Raw genomic sequence first — 17435 nt, forward strand, 5'->3', positions numbered from 1 at the left:
CAGTTATTGTTTCCTTAATCACTCATCAAAACAAGCAACAAAAGGACGGATGTCCTACAATACATCAGCCAGCACCCTGTCCCAAGTCTTCCACAACTCACAGGACAAACTTGGTTGGCATTATTATTTTTATTATTGTTATTGCTGTTTGATTTCAAGTTCAAAAATTAGGAAGGTAGCACAATGAAAAAAAAATGCAGTTGCTACCCAAAACCACAAGCAAAATTAAAAACCAACAAGGTATCTGTTTCCACTAACAGCATTCACCTTGGAAAACATAATGTGATTTAAAAAACACATTTTTAAAGAGAAAACCAGGAATGTCTAAATACATCATGACCTGGTCAGGCATCATCTGTATTTCTAGAGTAAATTTTGTCCAAGGAGCCACTTATAAAGCATATGATAAACTTTGAGGGTATGGTCTCTTCCTCCCCCAAGCTTACTAGGTTCTTGTGATGGATGTTCAGCTTCTGAAGGACATAACACTTTCCCCACTTCATACCATTACACAAGTTCTACACCAAATCTTTGTTTGCTTAGCTGTCCCAGCAATGTTGCTGAGAAGCCAGGAAGAACAAACAATTAATGTTCCTTATTTCTGTGTTTTGACTTCCTCAATAAATAGTTAGTTCATCTGGATCACAATGCACAGCCTCAAACAATGGCATTTTTATAATGAGTGAGGGTAATAAAGTTTCAATAGAAACCCATTATTCTGAAACATTCCAAAATGTCAAACCACATTTAATATTTCAAGTATGTTACCTCACCAACACTGTGAGAGCAAGTATCTCCAATTTGAGATAAAGTTCATGCCTTGCCTCATGCACATAGCATAATCTTGCAATTCAAACTTGAATTTCAGCCTCTCACTTTGACCTTGTAATTTTCTCTTACTATCTCTTATTAAAATCAGCAAGGCAGAAATAAAAATCAGCAGTGTTGACATATTAGGAACATCATCATCTTACAGTTTTTTACTAGACAGTTTTTAACTACTCTTACTCCTAGAAAATTCACATCTCATGCCTCCCATTCCTTATTTCTTCCCCCACCTCACCAGTAGGCATGTAGAGGAGCTTACTTCCATTTCCTGCAGCAGCTGTTACCTGGATGAAAACCACTACCACACTGTAGTCAGTCTTCTCTTTTCAAATTAAGAAGTCCCAATCCTTCCAACCTCTCCTCACAGGTCAGGTTTCCTCAATTTCTGACCATCCTTGTTGCTTGCCCCCAGCTCTATTTACAACTTCATAAGGTATGGAATAAAGTCTTTGTGAATCCATGAGCAATAATCAAGACTCACCTGAATTCAGACACAGTACAGACCAGGCAAAGCCACTTTGGGAGAAACTCAAAACAATCTCCAGAAAATGAGAAGCTAAAACAAATTAGCAAGGTATTCTGATATCACAAGAGCTCCCTCATGCTGTAGAGACCCTAGAGGTGGTCCCTCCACTCAGCTCTTTATTAACTTAACAGAAGCAACCAGTCTAGCCCATCTTCAAGCAATTTGAATATAGGTATCCAATAAGAAATTTTCACCACATTTCTCTGTAATTTTTCCCCAAGTATAAGAAACTCCAAAGGGCAGATACTCATAAGCACTGACAATTGCACTCCAACCATTTTTTCTGCTCTCCCAAACCAGCAGCTTCTGAGGTTGCTGCTACAAAATTGTCCCTTCCACGTTCTCTTCAGCTTGTAGATTTAAGACATTTGCTTCAGCAGCCAGAATCAGCGTTCAGGAACTGACAGATATATATATATCTATATATATATATAAATATATCAGAATAACAGCTAGTCACAGCAGCCTGCCTGCCACATACCATTTCCAGCTCTGCTCACTGAGGATGTTAAACAAAGCCAGAGCAGATGAACATATTGCTGCACTTCCACACTCGCTGTTTACAACTGTACCATATGACAAACTGCTGAAAAACTGCGTAGGTTAATCTTTAAGTAAGCAAGACTGTCAACACTTAATACAGAAATATGTCAGTTCCTGGGCTGCACACTGCATCGATAGCAGTGTACTATGTGAAAATACAACTACCTGAATGTCAGCAATATTTCCCCACTCTGTTTCATGAGCTAACTGAGCTAAAGAAGGCAGAGCCACATCAATCTAAGCTCACTCCTTAGGCAAAAAATAAGTTGGACTTATTTGCTAGCAAGACACAGATGCATGAAATAGTCAGGTTGAGCAAAAGATAATTCTAGTCTTATTTGTATTCTGTCAAGAAAAAGTAAGAAAGATATTTTTAAAACTACAAAGTAATGCAACTGAAACAATGGTGCCAACTAGCCCTTCACCATTGAAGTAACACTGAAATCGATTACTTAAAATTTTGTTTTGCACTATCAGCTCCTGGTGTACAAAATTTATTCTGCTCATTCACACTGCTCCAGGGAAAAGGTAGATGTATTTGCAAGTTGAAAAGATGAGAGATAAAATACATGACATGGCTAACAAGGGCTCATCTGAAACTCCAGATTCAGACAAGTATCTGACAGGAAAGATAAGTACAAAAAGAGGGGAAAATTCAGTATTTCCATGCTCCTGATTGCATATAGCAGTTTGAATACAAGTTAGTATCTATGAATACAATGGCTTCTTTACAATAAAAGATCTGAGGTGAGTTACATTTTCCTGTTACCTTCCTTTGACCCAACACACCATCCCCATAGATATATCTTTCTCATCAATTCCAGATCCCTCAGTTCCATATTTTATTGCACATCTAAAAAATCCACAGAGGATCCATTCCCACTTCAGCTGGGTTTTATTTCAGATGCTTAGTCAAAGGCTTGACACCTATACTGCCAAGCAAATAACTTCTCAGGGGGGCATTTACTTATTCCTACTGTTAGTGAGTTAAATAGTCACTGACAGCACTAAATGATGCAGTGGAAATCATCCCAGTACAGAAGTGGTATGTCTACACAATGAGTATTTTAAACAGAGGAGGGACACATGGGCTTCTAAACCCAGGGTTACTATGATTTATTTAACTGACATCAGCTCTGAAGTGATACTCCTCAGAGGTACAACAGGCTCACACTGCAGCGCCCTTTAAAATAGCACTTAGCAGGAAAATTTGAGATCCATGTTTTTCCATCATTGCAGACAGAGAGATATGACTATTTCTGACCCAATGATGGTAACTTTAAATTTCAGGAAAAATGAGCAACTCCTGAAGACCTGCTTGAGATACATTATCAAATGATATTCTAAAGTTTGCCCTGAAGCCCAGAAAGTTTCACTAATAACATTTAGATTAGATTTATTATATGCTGATAAACATCCATTGAGTCCTTTCCTCTAGAGGGCAAGTGCTTCTTAGTAAGTGAGCTCCAACACTGAGGACACAAAATGCCAAACAAAGCAGAAAGCAAACCAAACATCAGCACTAACGATGGGTGAGATACTGGCTAAGCTTTTTTGAAATGTCCTGCCAAAAGAAACATCTTCCATACTCCAGCAGGAAGGATGAAGGAAGTTTTAGAAAGCCAAAATTCAATATTGCATAGAGAATTAAAAAGTAGAATCAGAGTAATCCTGCAGATGATCAAGCACTGCAGTTCTAGTACTGGTGCATTGTTTGGCTTGACATTTTATTTTTGTAATAAATGATAATGTGGGATGTCTTGTTTTGTGACAAGCAAAAGCAAGCAAAGCAGTTTAGCTCTGAAAAGAGACAGTGCCACTTCAAAGTCCATCTGTCCTGCAAACCACATCCTGCACACCACAAACTGAATGTTAGTGCGACTCCAAGTTAGCCACAAAAATGAAATATTCAATTAACTATCAATCTGATTTAAAACCATTTCACCTGCTAAGTCTGTTGGTCTTAACAATGGTATTAAAATAGTTAAATATGTTATGGAAGAGTCTGAATGTCTCTAATAAAGTTGTAAAAACAGGTGCAAACTGTCAAATTACATCCCCAGAAGAAAGTCACCATTATCATTTTACCTATGGAATGCTCCGTTCCCACTGCAGAAAAACCACCAGTGCAGCTGCCACTGCTGCCAAGCTGAGGAGCCCCAAATAACGGAGTCAGAGCAAGTGCTGGAGTTCAGGAGTCCAGGAACCAAAAAAGCAGGCAGACTGGGAGGGCTGGGCTGAGGGGGAGCCAGGAGAAGTGCTCCTCTTGACAAGCTAGGAAGGGCAGAAAGAAAGGAAAAAATCCAAGGGGAAAGAGAGACTCTGGTAGCTAGGCAGCAGTGAGATTCCACACACTCAGGACAACAGAATAATCAAGTGCATTTAGCTAGGGAGGGAGAAAATAAAGAAAGGATCATAGAGAGAAAAAAAAAAAAAAAGGAAAAGAAAAAAAAAAAAAAACTAAAATTAAGGGAGAAAATATTAAGTCTGGGTGAGGAGGTGAGGAGAAGATCCAGGAAAATATTAAGTCTGGGTGAGGAGGTGAGGAGAAGATCCAGGAGAGGACAAAGTAAGAAGAAAATATCTGCATGACTGCAGTCGAGTATTTCAGATCTTTTCCTAGTTTAAAATCCACTGACCATCATTTATGCCCATAAATAAATGCAAACCTTGGTAGCTCTCAAGGCATAGATTCTCCCCTACTTGTGGGCACATCTGTTTTAAATTATTCTTCTTTTCTCTTCCTTATGGGCATCAAGAATGCCTCAGTATATATAGAGCTAATCCAAGACCCAACCACTGCAACCACTGTCTGCACTGAATCACCTACAGCAGCTCAAAAAGTCACCACATCTCCTGGGAGGGCTGTCTCTGCTGCTCCAGAACCTCTTGTATTATCATTCATCAAGGCACTCAGGGCTGACAAAAACCAGGCTTTCTCAGGTGTGGCCTCAAATTAATAAAGATCTTTAAGGTATTTGGTCAGCAGAAAACACTGGAAGTTCTTTGTTGTGCTCTAATTCTGCTTCTGCTCTCAAACTGGATTTAAGACCTAGAACATCCTCTCCAAAATGCTGACCTCATCATCTGGTCCCCACATTACTAGATCCATTTTCTGCCTCTTTTCTGTCTCTTTATTCTCATATTGCTTACCAATCTGGTTGGCACCAGGTTCCCTCCTTGTTTCATTCTGCCACCTCCTGCACAGTCCAACCTGCTCCCACACAAGCCTCGAGCCTGTGCTATCCAACAGAGGCTCCTCCTTCAAAACATCTCCCTGACACTGCTGTCTCGCATGATCTCTCCCATACCAGGACCCCTAACACTACATACAGGAGGTTCATCTTCCAAGGCAATACCTCACAGATGCCCACTCCTGCTTCACCTAGTCACCAGTCTCAGTTTCCCCTGAGACTCTGTCAAACCCTCACCATGGGCTCTCCACCTTGGCTGATCATTCAGTGATCAGCCCCTCTAAATCAACAGCCATACCCTGACCACAGATCTGTTGGCCTTTGGGACTTTTTCACACTTTGCGCAGCATACTACCTCAGCACTATTCATTTTCAAACTCTGCTTTCCCTCTTCTCTCGGCTACTCCAGTTTCCTCACGTCTCTCTTTGCTGAAGCACAACTCAGTGTCTCATCTCTGCCCCGCCAGCCTCACAGATGAGCTGTTCCTAGCAGGGAGCCTGGCTCACCACACACCAATAATGCAGTGTGTAAATGCATGATGCTGCATTAGCAGTGATACCAGTAATGATGTTCTGCTGTTAAACACGCTGTCCTGAGAGTCATTTGTGCTTCCAAGAACAAAGCCTAATAAATTCAGGCTTATCTTCTAATTTATCCTCCTCACGGCCTAACGTGAAATGGGATATACCTAAAGCTTTCACTCTTTGTTTGTCCTTAATTATAGGCAGTATTATGCTGCCACAGCAACTAGGAAAGCTTAAGCTGCCCTAAGTGATACAAGATACTGCACAAAGCCTCACACCGTGCCCCATCCCTGTCCCCCACGGCACTGTGAGATGTGCAGGTCACGTTTGCTCTCTGGGGACAGGGAGCAGCCACATTCCAGCAGCGTGGCACGGCACAGGCGACACGAGGCCAGCCCCTGGTGCCCCCCGCTCCCTGTCCATTGGCACATCTGCACGAGGGCTGCCTTGCTCGCCCTGGCTCCATGCAGAGAGGAAAAGGGGGACAGGAGGTCATCCCCTCTCCAGCCCCACGCATCCCCCTGCAAGGATCAGGCTGCTCCAGGCCTCTACTCTAAATCCAGAGTAGGGACTCATTAAGGAGGAAACATTAATTATGTATCTGGCTGCCCCTGATATAGCTGGGTGCTTAACTTCATCTGCACATCCACGGCTCTCCCTCAAGCTACAAACTTCTCAGCCAGTGACCAAATGGCAGCAAGAGAACATGGGGCTTTTGGGGCTTTTAACAAAGGGATGGTGCACTGAGGGGCTGCTGGGCTGCACTAATGCCAGCAATCCATCACATCCTGAGGAGCCCTTCAGCTCCTACCACACTGCTGTGGCACTGTGAAACAGGGACAAACCATGCAGGGGTTTGGTGCATCTGCCAGCAAAGCAGCCCTATCAGGAAGGGCTTGTACCCCACTCTCTGAGGTAACTAGTTCAAATTAAATTTTCCAACATCACATCAACACAGGATTTCTTGGGCGGGGGTTATGCTTACTGAGGAAGCTTTAACAAGTGTCTCTGCTTCTTCTCTTGACCCATGATTCATCAAGAATTTACTGTGGTTACCTGCAACTACAGCAGGGATTTCTGTTTCAGCCTCGCAGACTAGCTTAACTACCACAGGTCAGCACAAAAATCTGTAACTCAGGATGCAATGAATCACATATTTTCTTCACCTTTTGATGAACTGCTACTTATTCATAACCCAGTTATTCATATTATCTGTCAAAGAGATTTAATTTTTGCCAGCTCTGCACAAAGCCAGGATACCTGTTCAACCCAGCAGGGTACTGAACAGAAGTTTAGAGCTATTAAATACAGGGAACTGTGAACTACATTATGAGCTTAGCAGAAATGTAATTCTCGCTTTTAACAGGATAGAGAATGACAGGCTGAAGTGATTTACCTAGAAACATCTTAAACATGGCAACTTATTAAAAAAAATGTGTTCGTCTTTTTTTTTTGCTTTTTTCCCCTGCATTAAATTCTGAAAGTACTGATAGTCATGGAATAATCAGGTTTAACAGGTTAGCAGTAATATATGCTTCAAGTGTTCCTAATACATCATAATCTTCTTTCACAGAATTTGCATCACTGTCAAACTGAACTACTGATTTCCAGTTGATGCTTTTAACATGTTTCTATGGTTACTTTCCAAGGTCGCATCAGAGAAGCCTGAACAACAGTTCAGAAAGACAAAAGGCATTTTGCATCCTTCACCATATTAAATAATTTATGAAAGTTAAGGCATCCTCAAGGAAAAAAAATCATAAAAGAATAGGCTCTGAGGTTATTTTATTTGCAACAGTTTGAAGCACAGCAAAATCAATATCTCTACAAAAGCTTTCAAGATTAGATTATTTGACTAATGTTCCATATGGTACAAAATGCTAAAGAACACATTCTAAGTTTGGATCTACATGCACAAGCCTAACTGAATTGCATGAATGGACTTTAAAGCAAAATGTGGACATCTAATTTGCTGTCAGCAGCTTCATCTTTTAAATCAGGCACCGAGGCATTGTCTCAGTATTCTACATTTAAAAGATGCAAAAATAAAACTGAAAAAAATGAAGTAAAAGCAGTAATCACAAGCTTTATTATTTCCACCATTTCTTATTCAAAGCCACACAGATTTCATCTGTCCCCTAAATGTTACAAATTTTGACTAGAATAATGAAAGCTTGTACAAAAAACATCTGAATTCTCTGCCTACCACTACACTAGATCAGAGTTTATTGGAACTAATTGAAGTGTCTAAGGCTTGGAACAAAAACACATTAGTCATTTAGTGGTTGTGCTAATATTGCTATGCCTTTCCTGGAGTTTCATTAGATACAAACTGCTTCAATACCCTAATCATATGCTCAGTCACAGCACAATCAGGACACAGAGTACTGACAAGCTGTCCCACCATGCCTAAAGCTGATAAGGTGTCTGCTCTATGAGTAACCTCAATTATTGACTGTATTTTATGGTCAATCTAATGACCAAATGCTTATCAGTGAACCATCAGGTGCCTGTAATAGGATAGTGACCCTTAGTTTATATGTACCATTACTGCTCATTAGTGAATAATTAGATTCTTTAATCCAAATTCACAGGCATTAAAATATGATGGAATATCCTGACTCCAGTAAAAGACAACTACGCTTATTTTACCTCTTCACATGTTCAATTACATTACTCAGAGACTGTATATTTTGTAAAGAAAATCTGCTTTCCAAAAGCATATCATGTTCAATGTTTTATATCATGCCTAAATTGACACAGCTTTCCCAAACATGCAGGAGGATGACGAGAGAAGAAAAATAACAGGTGTGATTCACCACTGCAATTCTCTGGATTTATTCTCTTAAATGGTTTTAATCTAGCAAAGCCCAGCAACATCACAAATAATTTAGAAACCTGAAAACTAGTGAGTGTTATGTTTGGAAGACTAATGTTTCAAACAAAAGCAGGGGAATACAAGGGAAAGGAGTTGCACTATACAGTTATTTCCCCACTTCAAAGGCACCAGACCCACAGCAGCAAATGCAACCCTGTCAGCAAACCAGTTTGAAAAGATCAACATCAAACAAGGTGAGAATTTTAGAAGAGGGACTTAATGCAGTTGGTTTTCTGCTCAGTGCTGCTCAGGGTTGCTTGCTTAGATACGTATTTTCTTCTAAAGAGTTTTGATTCCTCCTTGCTGCCCTGTCACTGCTCAAACCTTCCTTCCAGTTTGTGCACTGAGGGCAGGTATCCCTGTTCTCCAAACACCACACCTCACCCAGCTGCACAGCCACTGCTGCCACCACTGTCACCAGCCACCAACAGGTGGAAATGGCACGTTAATGGTGTCAGCTTTCATTTATTGGGGGTCTTCATTCTTCTCCTAAGGGAGTGGTATTTTCTTTTTTGTCAGCGAGCCCATTAACCTCTTCCCAAGTGCATGCCCATTCTCCTCCTTGCTGCCCTTCTCCTGCCTGCTCTTGGAAACACCATTTCCTCTCTTCCCCCACTGTTCGCGTGACAAGAAAACCCAACTTTGTTATAAAACTTATTTCAGCTTTATGACAAAATATGCCAATATTTACTTAGCTGCAGGCATAGCCCACAGAAGGGTCCTACAACTATCTCACATATTTTCCCTTAGTAACATAAAGTTTATTCAGGTTCCTTATACAAAAAAACCCACCTGAAAACAGGTATAAAGTGTGGAGCACTAGGCAAGGCACAGTTCATGCCACACCAAGGGACAAAGCCAGCTGCATTCTTCTTAAATCTGAAGAATGCAAGAATAAACTTCTCTTGAAATGTAAGGGTGAACTGGGAGTCTCTTCACAGCCATCCATGAACCTAAGCTGTGCTTTTTGCCCTGGCTTCCTCATTCTGCCAGTGACCTACTGAGAAGTTCCATTTCCTGCTAAATCCTCTGGTAACACAACCACTGAGTATTGCCTGGCAATTTGCTTGCGTGACACAGTCAGATGTTAATCAAAGCTTTCCTCCTTCTGTGACAGATCACAGTGAAGAAAAAAGCTTAAAACTGATTTAATTTCTTAATACGCTTCTGTCTGCTGTCTTTAATATTTGGCTTTGATTTCGAATACTTAGCGCTTCTCTGCATTTCTTGGTAATGAATAAAATACATTTTTTTTAAAAGCATGAACATAATTAAGCTTGAAGAAATTAAATGTGACATTCAAATGAGAAAGAACTTTGGATGAATATGTAGATTCAGGCTGCACATATGCTTAACAAAATCAGTGCATTCCCTGCAAAGAATATCTTAAAGACACTCATTTTAACCATGAGGACCTCTTATGACCAGGTATCCTTTTTGTTGCATCTCTTAGCTATTATTTTCCAGGTGAGGACATGAATCCTATCCTGTCTTCAGAGTTTGTGACTTTGCAAACACAAAACTGATTCTCATCAAGGAACAAACTGGAGTGAAAAAAAACCAACTAACCAAAAAAATCCAGCACAGATCTTTCTTCCCAGGCACAAAACAGTCCAAAAGCAAGAGAGTAAGGGTGTTATTTCAGCAAACAGAAACTCCAGTTTTAATGTGAAAAAGGCATTTATATGTGGCCAGGAAGCCATGTCACAACCCAAAAGCTAATTGTACTAGGACCTTTACAAATATAGTGAATGCTGTTTCATTGAAAATAAGATTGGAATACTTTATTCATGTGTGATAAAAAAAAAATTGTATCTAGTGTTGCTGTGGCTCAGGAAATCACAGATGCAGTTTCCACAAGCACCCCATGAATCCTTTGTCTTCTAAAGTAACTAACCCTGCACCCAAATACACTGGACATTAATATATATGCATATTTTTGCCTAGCAACTTTATTCCTAAGGCAAAACAGCCCTTTTAACAAGCCAAAGTTTCAACCACAGCTCCTCTTACAAAAGGAGGATGTAAAGAGTTGAAGGTCCTCAGTAGACTTAGTCAAAGAGAGGCCAATGATTTGCAAAAAAATAAATGTGTCTGTGTTTATGTGATTGTCAATATATTAACTGCTTTTATTGCAGTAGAGAACAAGAACAAAATCTGCCAGGCTCTGCATAATGTGAGTAACACACTGGCCTTGCTATGAAGTTCAGATTTCAAGTGGCTGAGAAGTTTCAGTATGAAAAAAAATCAGCAAATACAATGAATGAGACTACAGCATGACAGTACAGCCATGAGTCTTCTTTCATCTCCAGGTGCTTCCTGAGAGAGGATTAGCTGAACAGAGAGATGGAGAGACAAGTGAATGTTGCTGCAAAAGAGTCAAGGCAGGGATGAACCTTCTTCCTCAACAAGGCTGGATGGTGCAAAGGAAACAAGGAGTGGAAGGGTTGAAAAACAAATAAGCCCAAGAGCCCATTTACTGAACAAAACCCCCAAACTGGTGATATCTCAGTATCTGTGGTTCCTGGATAAGCCATTTCTGCTAGTATCTGTGTCATCTCTCACTCATCCTTGAGGATTTCCTCCTCTTCCTTTCTCCTCCTGCTGAAAGGACTGCATGGCTTGAGGGTGGAGGACTCAGAATGGAAACTTGGATCCATTGAGGTCCCAATGGCAGAAGAGTCAAAAGAGAAGTAACAATGGGAACCTCTCCTGAGGCTAATGCTGAAGTTGGGGGAGCAGCCTGGCCATGCCCTTGTACCCAACTGAGAATCTGCTCTACCTATTTACAAGTATCAGGGATCAGTGATGGATCTCGCTCCCCCACAGAATCATTGTGAGATTTTTTTTTTCTTGTATTTTAGCAACAACAGAATAAGAAACAAAAGTGCTTTGTGCACAAAAATTTCCATCAGTTCTATCCATCAGTTAAAAAATTCAAGAGAACCAATTTTGAATATAGGAAACATGGGTAGGGAATAAGCAACATACTAATGGGGTTTTAAAATGTTTTAGCTACCACAGAGCTGCTAAAGCTATAAAATTCTGATTCACTCAAGGCAAAGACAGATTCATGAGAAGCAATTAGGGCCTGATCCAACATACAATGATGTCATTTGCAGTCTTGCTGCTGACTTCAAGAACCTTTGAATTAAGTCAATGACACTCAACAGTAAAAACAGAACTGAGTTTTGCTGACCAGTGACAAAAGCAACACTTTTGAAAAAGTATTTTGGGTCTTAGGTTATACTATTAGGTACTGATTTCTTTTTTCTCAGTTTCAGGGAAGGTATTTTATTTTCTGGCTTCTTCAGTGAAAGGCAAAAATCTTTGCATTTGCTTATGACATACAGATTAACACTGAAATAAATCTGAAGTAGATTAAGCTATACCCACAATATGAAATACAGAAAAAAAAAGCTGTGCTGCAGTCACATCTAAATATTTTGGAAAGGATGCATCTGACCTTGCTTAGGTAACTAAACAAGAAAAGAGATGTCTGAGCTTCTCCCTTTATCATTCTTCTCCGTTCCAACTGGTTATTTCAGATACCTATCTTTGAATAAAACAAATCATCCTCTGCAGGCCACAGTTCCTCTGTGTTGACTTCAAACCCACAGCACAGAGACAATCCACTAACTTACACACAGTATTCTTGGGGCAGTCATTTCCCAGCCTCCTGTGTACAGACTGTGACACGCAAGCATTCGACACTTCAAATCATTGTACATTCTTTTAAAAAAACAGAACTTGCAAAGTCGAGCCCTTTCTGAGGTCAGATTGTAACTTACAGTAAACATCATTTATTTAATGCTACACAACATCTTAAAGACAAATGAAAAGGAAACAATACAATTACCATTGTGATTATATTCTGCAAGGGATTCTCCGTGCATAAATTTTACTTTAGTGCCATTCACAGACATACGCTTTTCAATATTGTCTCAAAATATGTTCAGTTCAGAATTAAAAAAGGAGTTGGAATGCAAGTACAAAGCCCTGAGTTTTTTTGTTTTAACTACCATCTGCTTGACAGTGTATTACATTTAATCAACATTGCTAATTACAACAAACATCCAAATAAAACTAACATGTTTTTGTTATAAGACACCAGAAAAGAAAAAGAAATATTGTTGTGGGCTATTGATAAAAGAATGTCAGACTGTTTTAACTGTTTCTACCAACCATGGAAAAACTTTTATTTGAACACATAGGCCATGCTACTGAATAAAAAATACCTTTTTTTAATCTAGATCTGAGAGAAAAAGCGTTGTAACTTCAGCTTTTGCTCCAAGGAAACCTACAGAAATAGCAGACTTTTGGTGAAGATGGCCATTAAAGACTAGACAAAGACCAACACAGGTTTTCTTGTGTTTTTGGTCAACAGAGGTTCCAGGTCCCCAGAGAGTGAATCGGGGTGTCCCCATCCCATCCCTGCTCTCCAGCAGCAGCAGAAAGCCACAGTCATGACCAGGTGACCAACCCCACCCCTCAGCAACCAGCACCTTCGCAAAGATGGAATAACATTTCCCAACTGCCTGAAGACCCACGAGCAGTTATGGAAACAGAAGAAGAGAAACTACCTTATGAAGAAGGAAGCTGCAGCTGAGGGACCTGCCGAGACCCCGGCTGGGGCCACCACGCTCTGGGATGCTGCCGCGCTGCCCGCGGGGTCGGAGCTGGGCTGCCCTGAGCTGGTCTGAGCGCTGGGAACATCTCGGCCACTTTCTGGCACTGCTTCCCCCTGATAAAAATAAAAACACACATACGGGTTAGTAGTCTTTAATACACGGCCATGACAGGGGAATATTTCACACAGCACTTCCAAAGCGACTCTTTGCGAGGGTGAAGGTGAAGATCAGCGGCAGGTGAGGAGTGGTACAGGCGGACAAGTGTACCACAGCAGGTTCAGCAACAGAGAAAGCAAAAACCTTGACTCCAGGGGAGGAGCAGAAAAGCACAGAGAACCTTTGTGAGGAGTAATGCACAGTTAAATAGTTTGACAGGCATGAAGAAATGGAAAACAATAAGCAGAACCCTTTTGTTTTACAGTGTTATTTGGGAGCTAGCAGAACTGTTTATCTGGTTCAGTTATGACTGTCAAGAATTATTTCTCAGTGTCACATCACCTACAAGACCTATCTGTTTAAGAGGAACTAACCTAACAGTCACACTTGTAATATGTTTCCACATGAATAACCCCAAGAACTAAATAAAAGAAAATTGATTTTTTTAGAAAAATATAGACAGCCCTGTTTTTCAGTATTATTTTTCTTATCAGCAAAAGTGTTCAACACTTTTCTCCTGCAAACCATTCCAGAGGAAGAACAGGAGAGACTGGAGATGCATCTTCTCCAGCATAAAGCATTTGCAGTGTCTGAGACACAGTTTAGAAGTGGGTAATTGTTTTGAGATTTTGCCAAAATTTTAGACATCTGTATTGTGAAATTGTGTCAGGTCTATATCCTTATGTTTAGGCGACCATTTCTTTCAAGTACTAAGCTCAATTAAGATCCATCAGTCAAATGCTCATTGACAGTGCTGGGAAGCCTCCTTTTCAGAAGAACCTGCTCTCTGTCTGGGAGTCCTGAAGATTTAATTAAAGATGACACCACAATAAATATTTGTCAAAAGAGTTAATTGCTTCATGTATGATAATATATGATGTTTCTGTCATCTGAAATACTACTTTGACATTTCCAACTAATTAGCTAAAATAGATTCCAGGAAAGGAGACAGCCTTATAATGAAGCACAAGCACAATTAGGTACTTCCTAGGATGCCACCAAATTTTAAATTTTGAGCTGCCATAGATCATGTTTTACAACTACAGATATATAGACATGGCAATAGGGCACTCCCAGTTGCATACACACCCTCAATTTTCTCATACACTAACAATACAAATAGAGATTTTCTCATGAGAACTGAGGCAACCCAGTTATTAGGTACCAAGGAAAAGAACTTTGCCAACCAAGTAGTGCTCAACTGGTGAATGAAAGCTTATATGAAGTTTCATCTGGACTCATTTCTATAGGTTGAGTGCTGTATTCCCAGTTCTCAACAAAGTCAACAAGAAAAACGTGCACCCAGCTCTTTTGAAGGTCTGCTCTTTCAATATTAATATTATTATCAGTATTATGGAGTGGCTGAGTAATGCTTTAGCATAGAGTGCTACACAAAAAAGTACATTTATAGAGCTGACCAAAGAGATCTAAGGCTGAGACAAAATTCATTCATGCAAATTAACTTAATCCAAATGAAGTTACTCATCCTAGAAGCCAACCTGGAAACTTTGAACAACCCTCTGCAAAACCCTTCACTTTGTAATACAGGAATCTTATGAGATCAGATTTCTCTGTGATGAAAGCAGAAAGACCAAGCACTGCTTGAGATAAAGACAGGCACAAAGAAACAGAGTGGAAGGAAAAAAGTACTTTAAAAAGGGAGTTTGTCCATGATCTACTGGCAGTGACAGCCAGGAACAGAGAAGCTTGGAAAAGGATCAGATCCACTCATGTGGTTAATTGCTTATAACTAAGTGATGGAGTAATGAACCTTGAGGGGGTCGATAAAGCAGGTATTTGATCATTAATGCACTGAAGCAACCAGTGTGTGCTCTTGACCTGTACCAGTCACAGAAAGAATATGGCACGTGGAACAACATGTAGGTGGGTAAAATCCAGTGTGACATCTGAAATTCAGAGTTACATGAACTGACACAAAGCGCTGACAGCAAGTGCAGCTCATATGGATTCAGCAATTTACAAACTAAAAAAATCTACACCACAGCCTCTGGAGCCAGCACATGGAGCCTGCAGAGTGGCACACCAGGGACTGCCATGCTCAGCAGCAGGGACATGACCCAACCTGCAACCTGTGTCTGAAAAGTCCCCCATGTTCTGTCCAGGAGACAACCATAACCCTCTGCCACTGAAGCTGCTGCCTCAGATTAAAAATTACAGGCTCAAGTCAAATTCCCAAGACATATATTTTTTCACTCACTTTCAACATGGGTTATACTAGACAAAAGACCTTCACACAAAGAAAATAGTGTTCAAGCAACATTTTAAAAAAAAGACAGGAACAGCAAAATGTTTCTAACCAATCACACTAATTAATGTATAATTGAAATGATGGCATGATCTAAAGCTAAATATGAAATCTTTAGAGTTAGCACAAAACTTCATTACATTTTACAACAAAGTGTAACAGACTTGTTAGAACTGACTGGAATCTGTTAATAGATCAATTCCTATAAAAGCTATTCACACTTAAAAATATATAAGCCACATGTAACACACATTCATTTTACACCACTTTTTTATTTCTATGAGAAGTTAAAAGCCTAAATTTCTAAGAGACTGATGATTGTGGACATATCAGGCATGTAACTTGAAATACCCAAATCAAACCTGGTATTTCAGATGGCAGATGGTTAAAATACTTTCCAAACCAACATACTATGTTGCATAAATTGCTATTACCACATCAAATACATTTGAAAACTCAAACTGTAATTTCTTTTTCTGTAAGTTTTACTCTTTATTCTGTAAGTTTTGTGTGAACATAAAAAGAGGATAAGGGAAGCCAATAAGACACACCAAAGGAACAAAAAGTGAAGATATACAAGATAAAATAATCAGAAGACTACTACAGAAGACAATCCATACCATTTTCATTGTCTTCAACTACCCAGTTAATATTAAACACAGAGGTAAAATCAGTTTTGGTGCACAACAGAAGCTGAAAAACAACAAAAGTTCTTCCAAGTTTAGGATTCATTTCAAGGACTGTTTGCACCATCCAAAGGTGGCAGGATTTTCCAGCACAGCCATATGCAGCTGTCCCTGAGAAACTACATCTCCCAGGTGATGAGGAAGGCTCAGGTATGAGAAAATTTGTCAGGTCCAGGTCATTTGCCCTGAGGCAAGAAAACTAAAGGCAAGTAATGGAACCCTCCTGGGCCTGGACACTCCAGTTTACCAAACCACATAAAAAGCAAGGGGCATTTTTTTTAACTAAATGCACCTCCCTCAACAAATATTTTTCTGAGGACTGTGTGTGGAAAAGAGAATTCTTTAGAGGAATTCGAGCAACTTTTAACTTTTCCAAGCTTTCAAGTCTTGAAAAGGCTCCAGACTGCAGCTGAGAGGGAACGGCTCTTCTCTATTAAATGAATTTTCATAAATCATTAATGATCAAATGCAGAAAGCACAACTTTGTCACTATAAAGTGTTACTGACTGTACTGAATGTTTAAATATCATAGGGGTCCACATCCAAAGAGTAATGTTTGTTTCAATTTTCTAAGAAAATATTTGCTAGACAAAAGCCATTGGAAAAAACTGAAAACCCTTTGGAAAGATGCTAAACCTCACAAGAAGGTTTTCTAAAACTGTTCTCTAAGACCCCTTTCCTCTACTTTTTCCAAAACTACATGAAAACTGGCACCAGTAAGAACACAGCAAGGATAACATTTGAAAATGTCACACCAAGCATTTTGCACATGCAGGAATGAGCAATGTCTTGGTGCTCCACATCAGTGCCTGTGCCATGGACAGGAGAATTTTGGGACCAGGTCCCAGCACCCATCCTGAGGACATGGGGCAGGTCAGCCACACTGCATTCCCAGCCGGCAGCACCCACACACACAGGTGAAGCTGGCAGGGCCACAACAAGCAGTTACAGCATCAGTTGTTCCCAGCTAAGAGGGCCAAAGGCTGGGGAAAAGGGCAGGATGAGATGGAGGTGACCTGACATCCTCAGGCTATGGAGGTGGAAGTGGTCTGGGCAGAACAGGGGCACCCCCTGTCCTATCCCTGATTCCCACACACGAGCTCACTGTTGTGACTAGATGGCAGGAAACATCTGCCCAGGCTTAAGCAAGTCAGACTAGTCCAAAATTATACTATAAAGAAGTTGGCCCTAGATGAAACTTC

At 40.3% G+C, this 17435-nt stretch overlaps 1 protein-coding gene across 1 annotated transcript in view; it reads right to left on the minus strand.

The window, feature by feature from the left end:
- The window catches only part of KIF26A (kinesin family member 26A), a 95837-nt gene that overhangs the window by 33828 nt on the left and 44574 nt on the right, over positions 1-17435 (minus strand). Inside the window, exon 4 of the mRNA XM_077783938.1 lies at positions 13078-13238. Within this exon, the coding sequence (XP_077640064.1) occupies positions 13078-13238 (161 nt within the window). The remainder of the gene's footprint in view (positions 1-13077; positions 13239-17435) is intronic.

The sequence above is a fragment of the Lonchura striata genome, chromosome 6 (assembly GCF_046129695.1).
Source record: "Lonchura striata isolate bLonStr1 chromosome 6, bLonStr1.mat, whole genome shotgun sequence".
Taxonomy (NCBI): domain Eukaryota; kingdom Metazoa; phylum Chordata; class Aves; order Passeriformes; family Estrildidae; genus Lonchura; species Lonchura striata.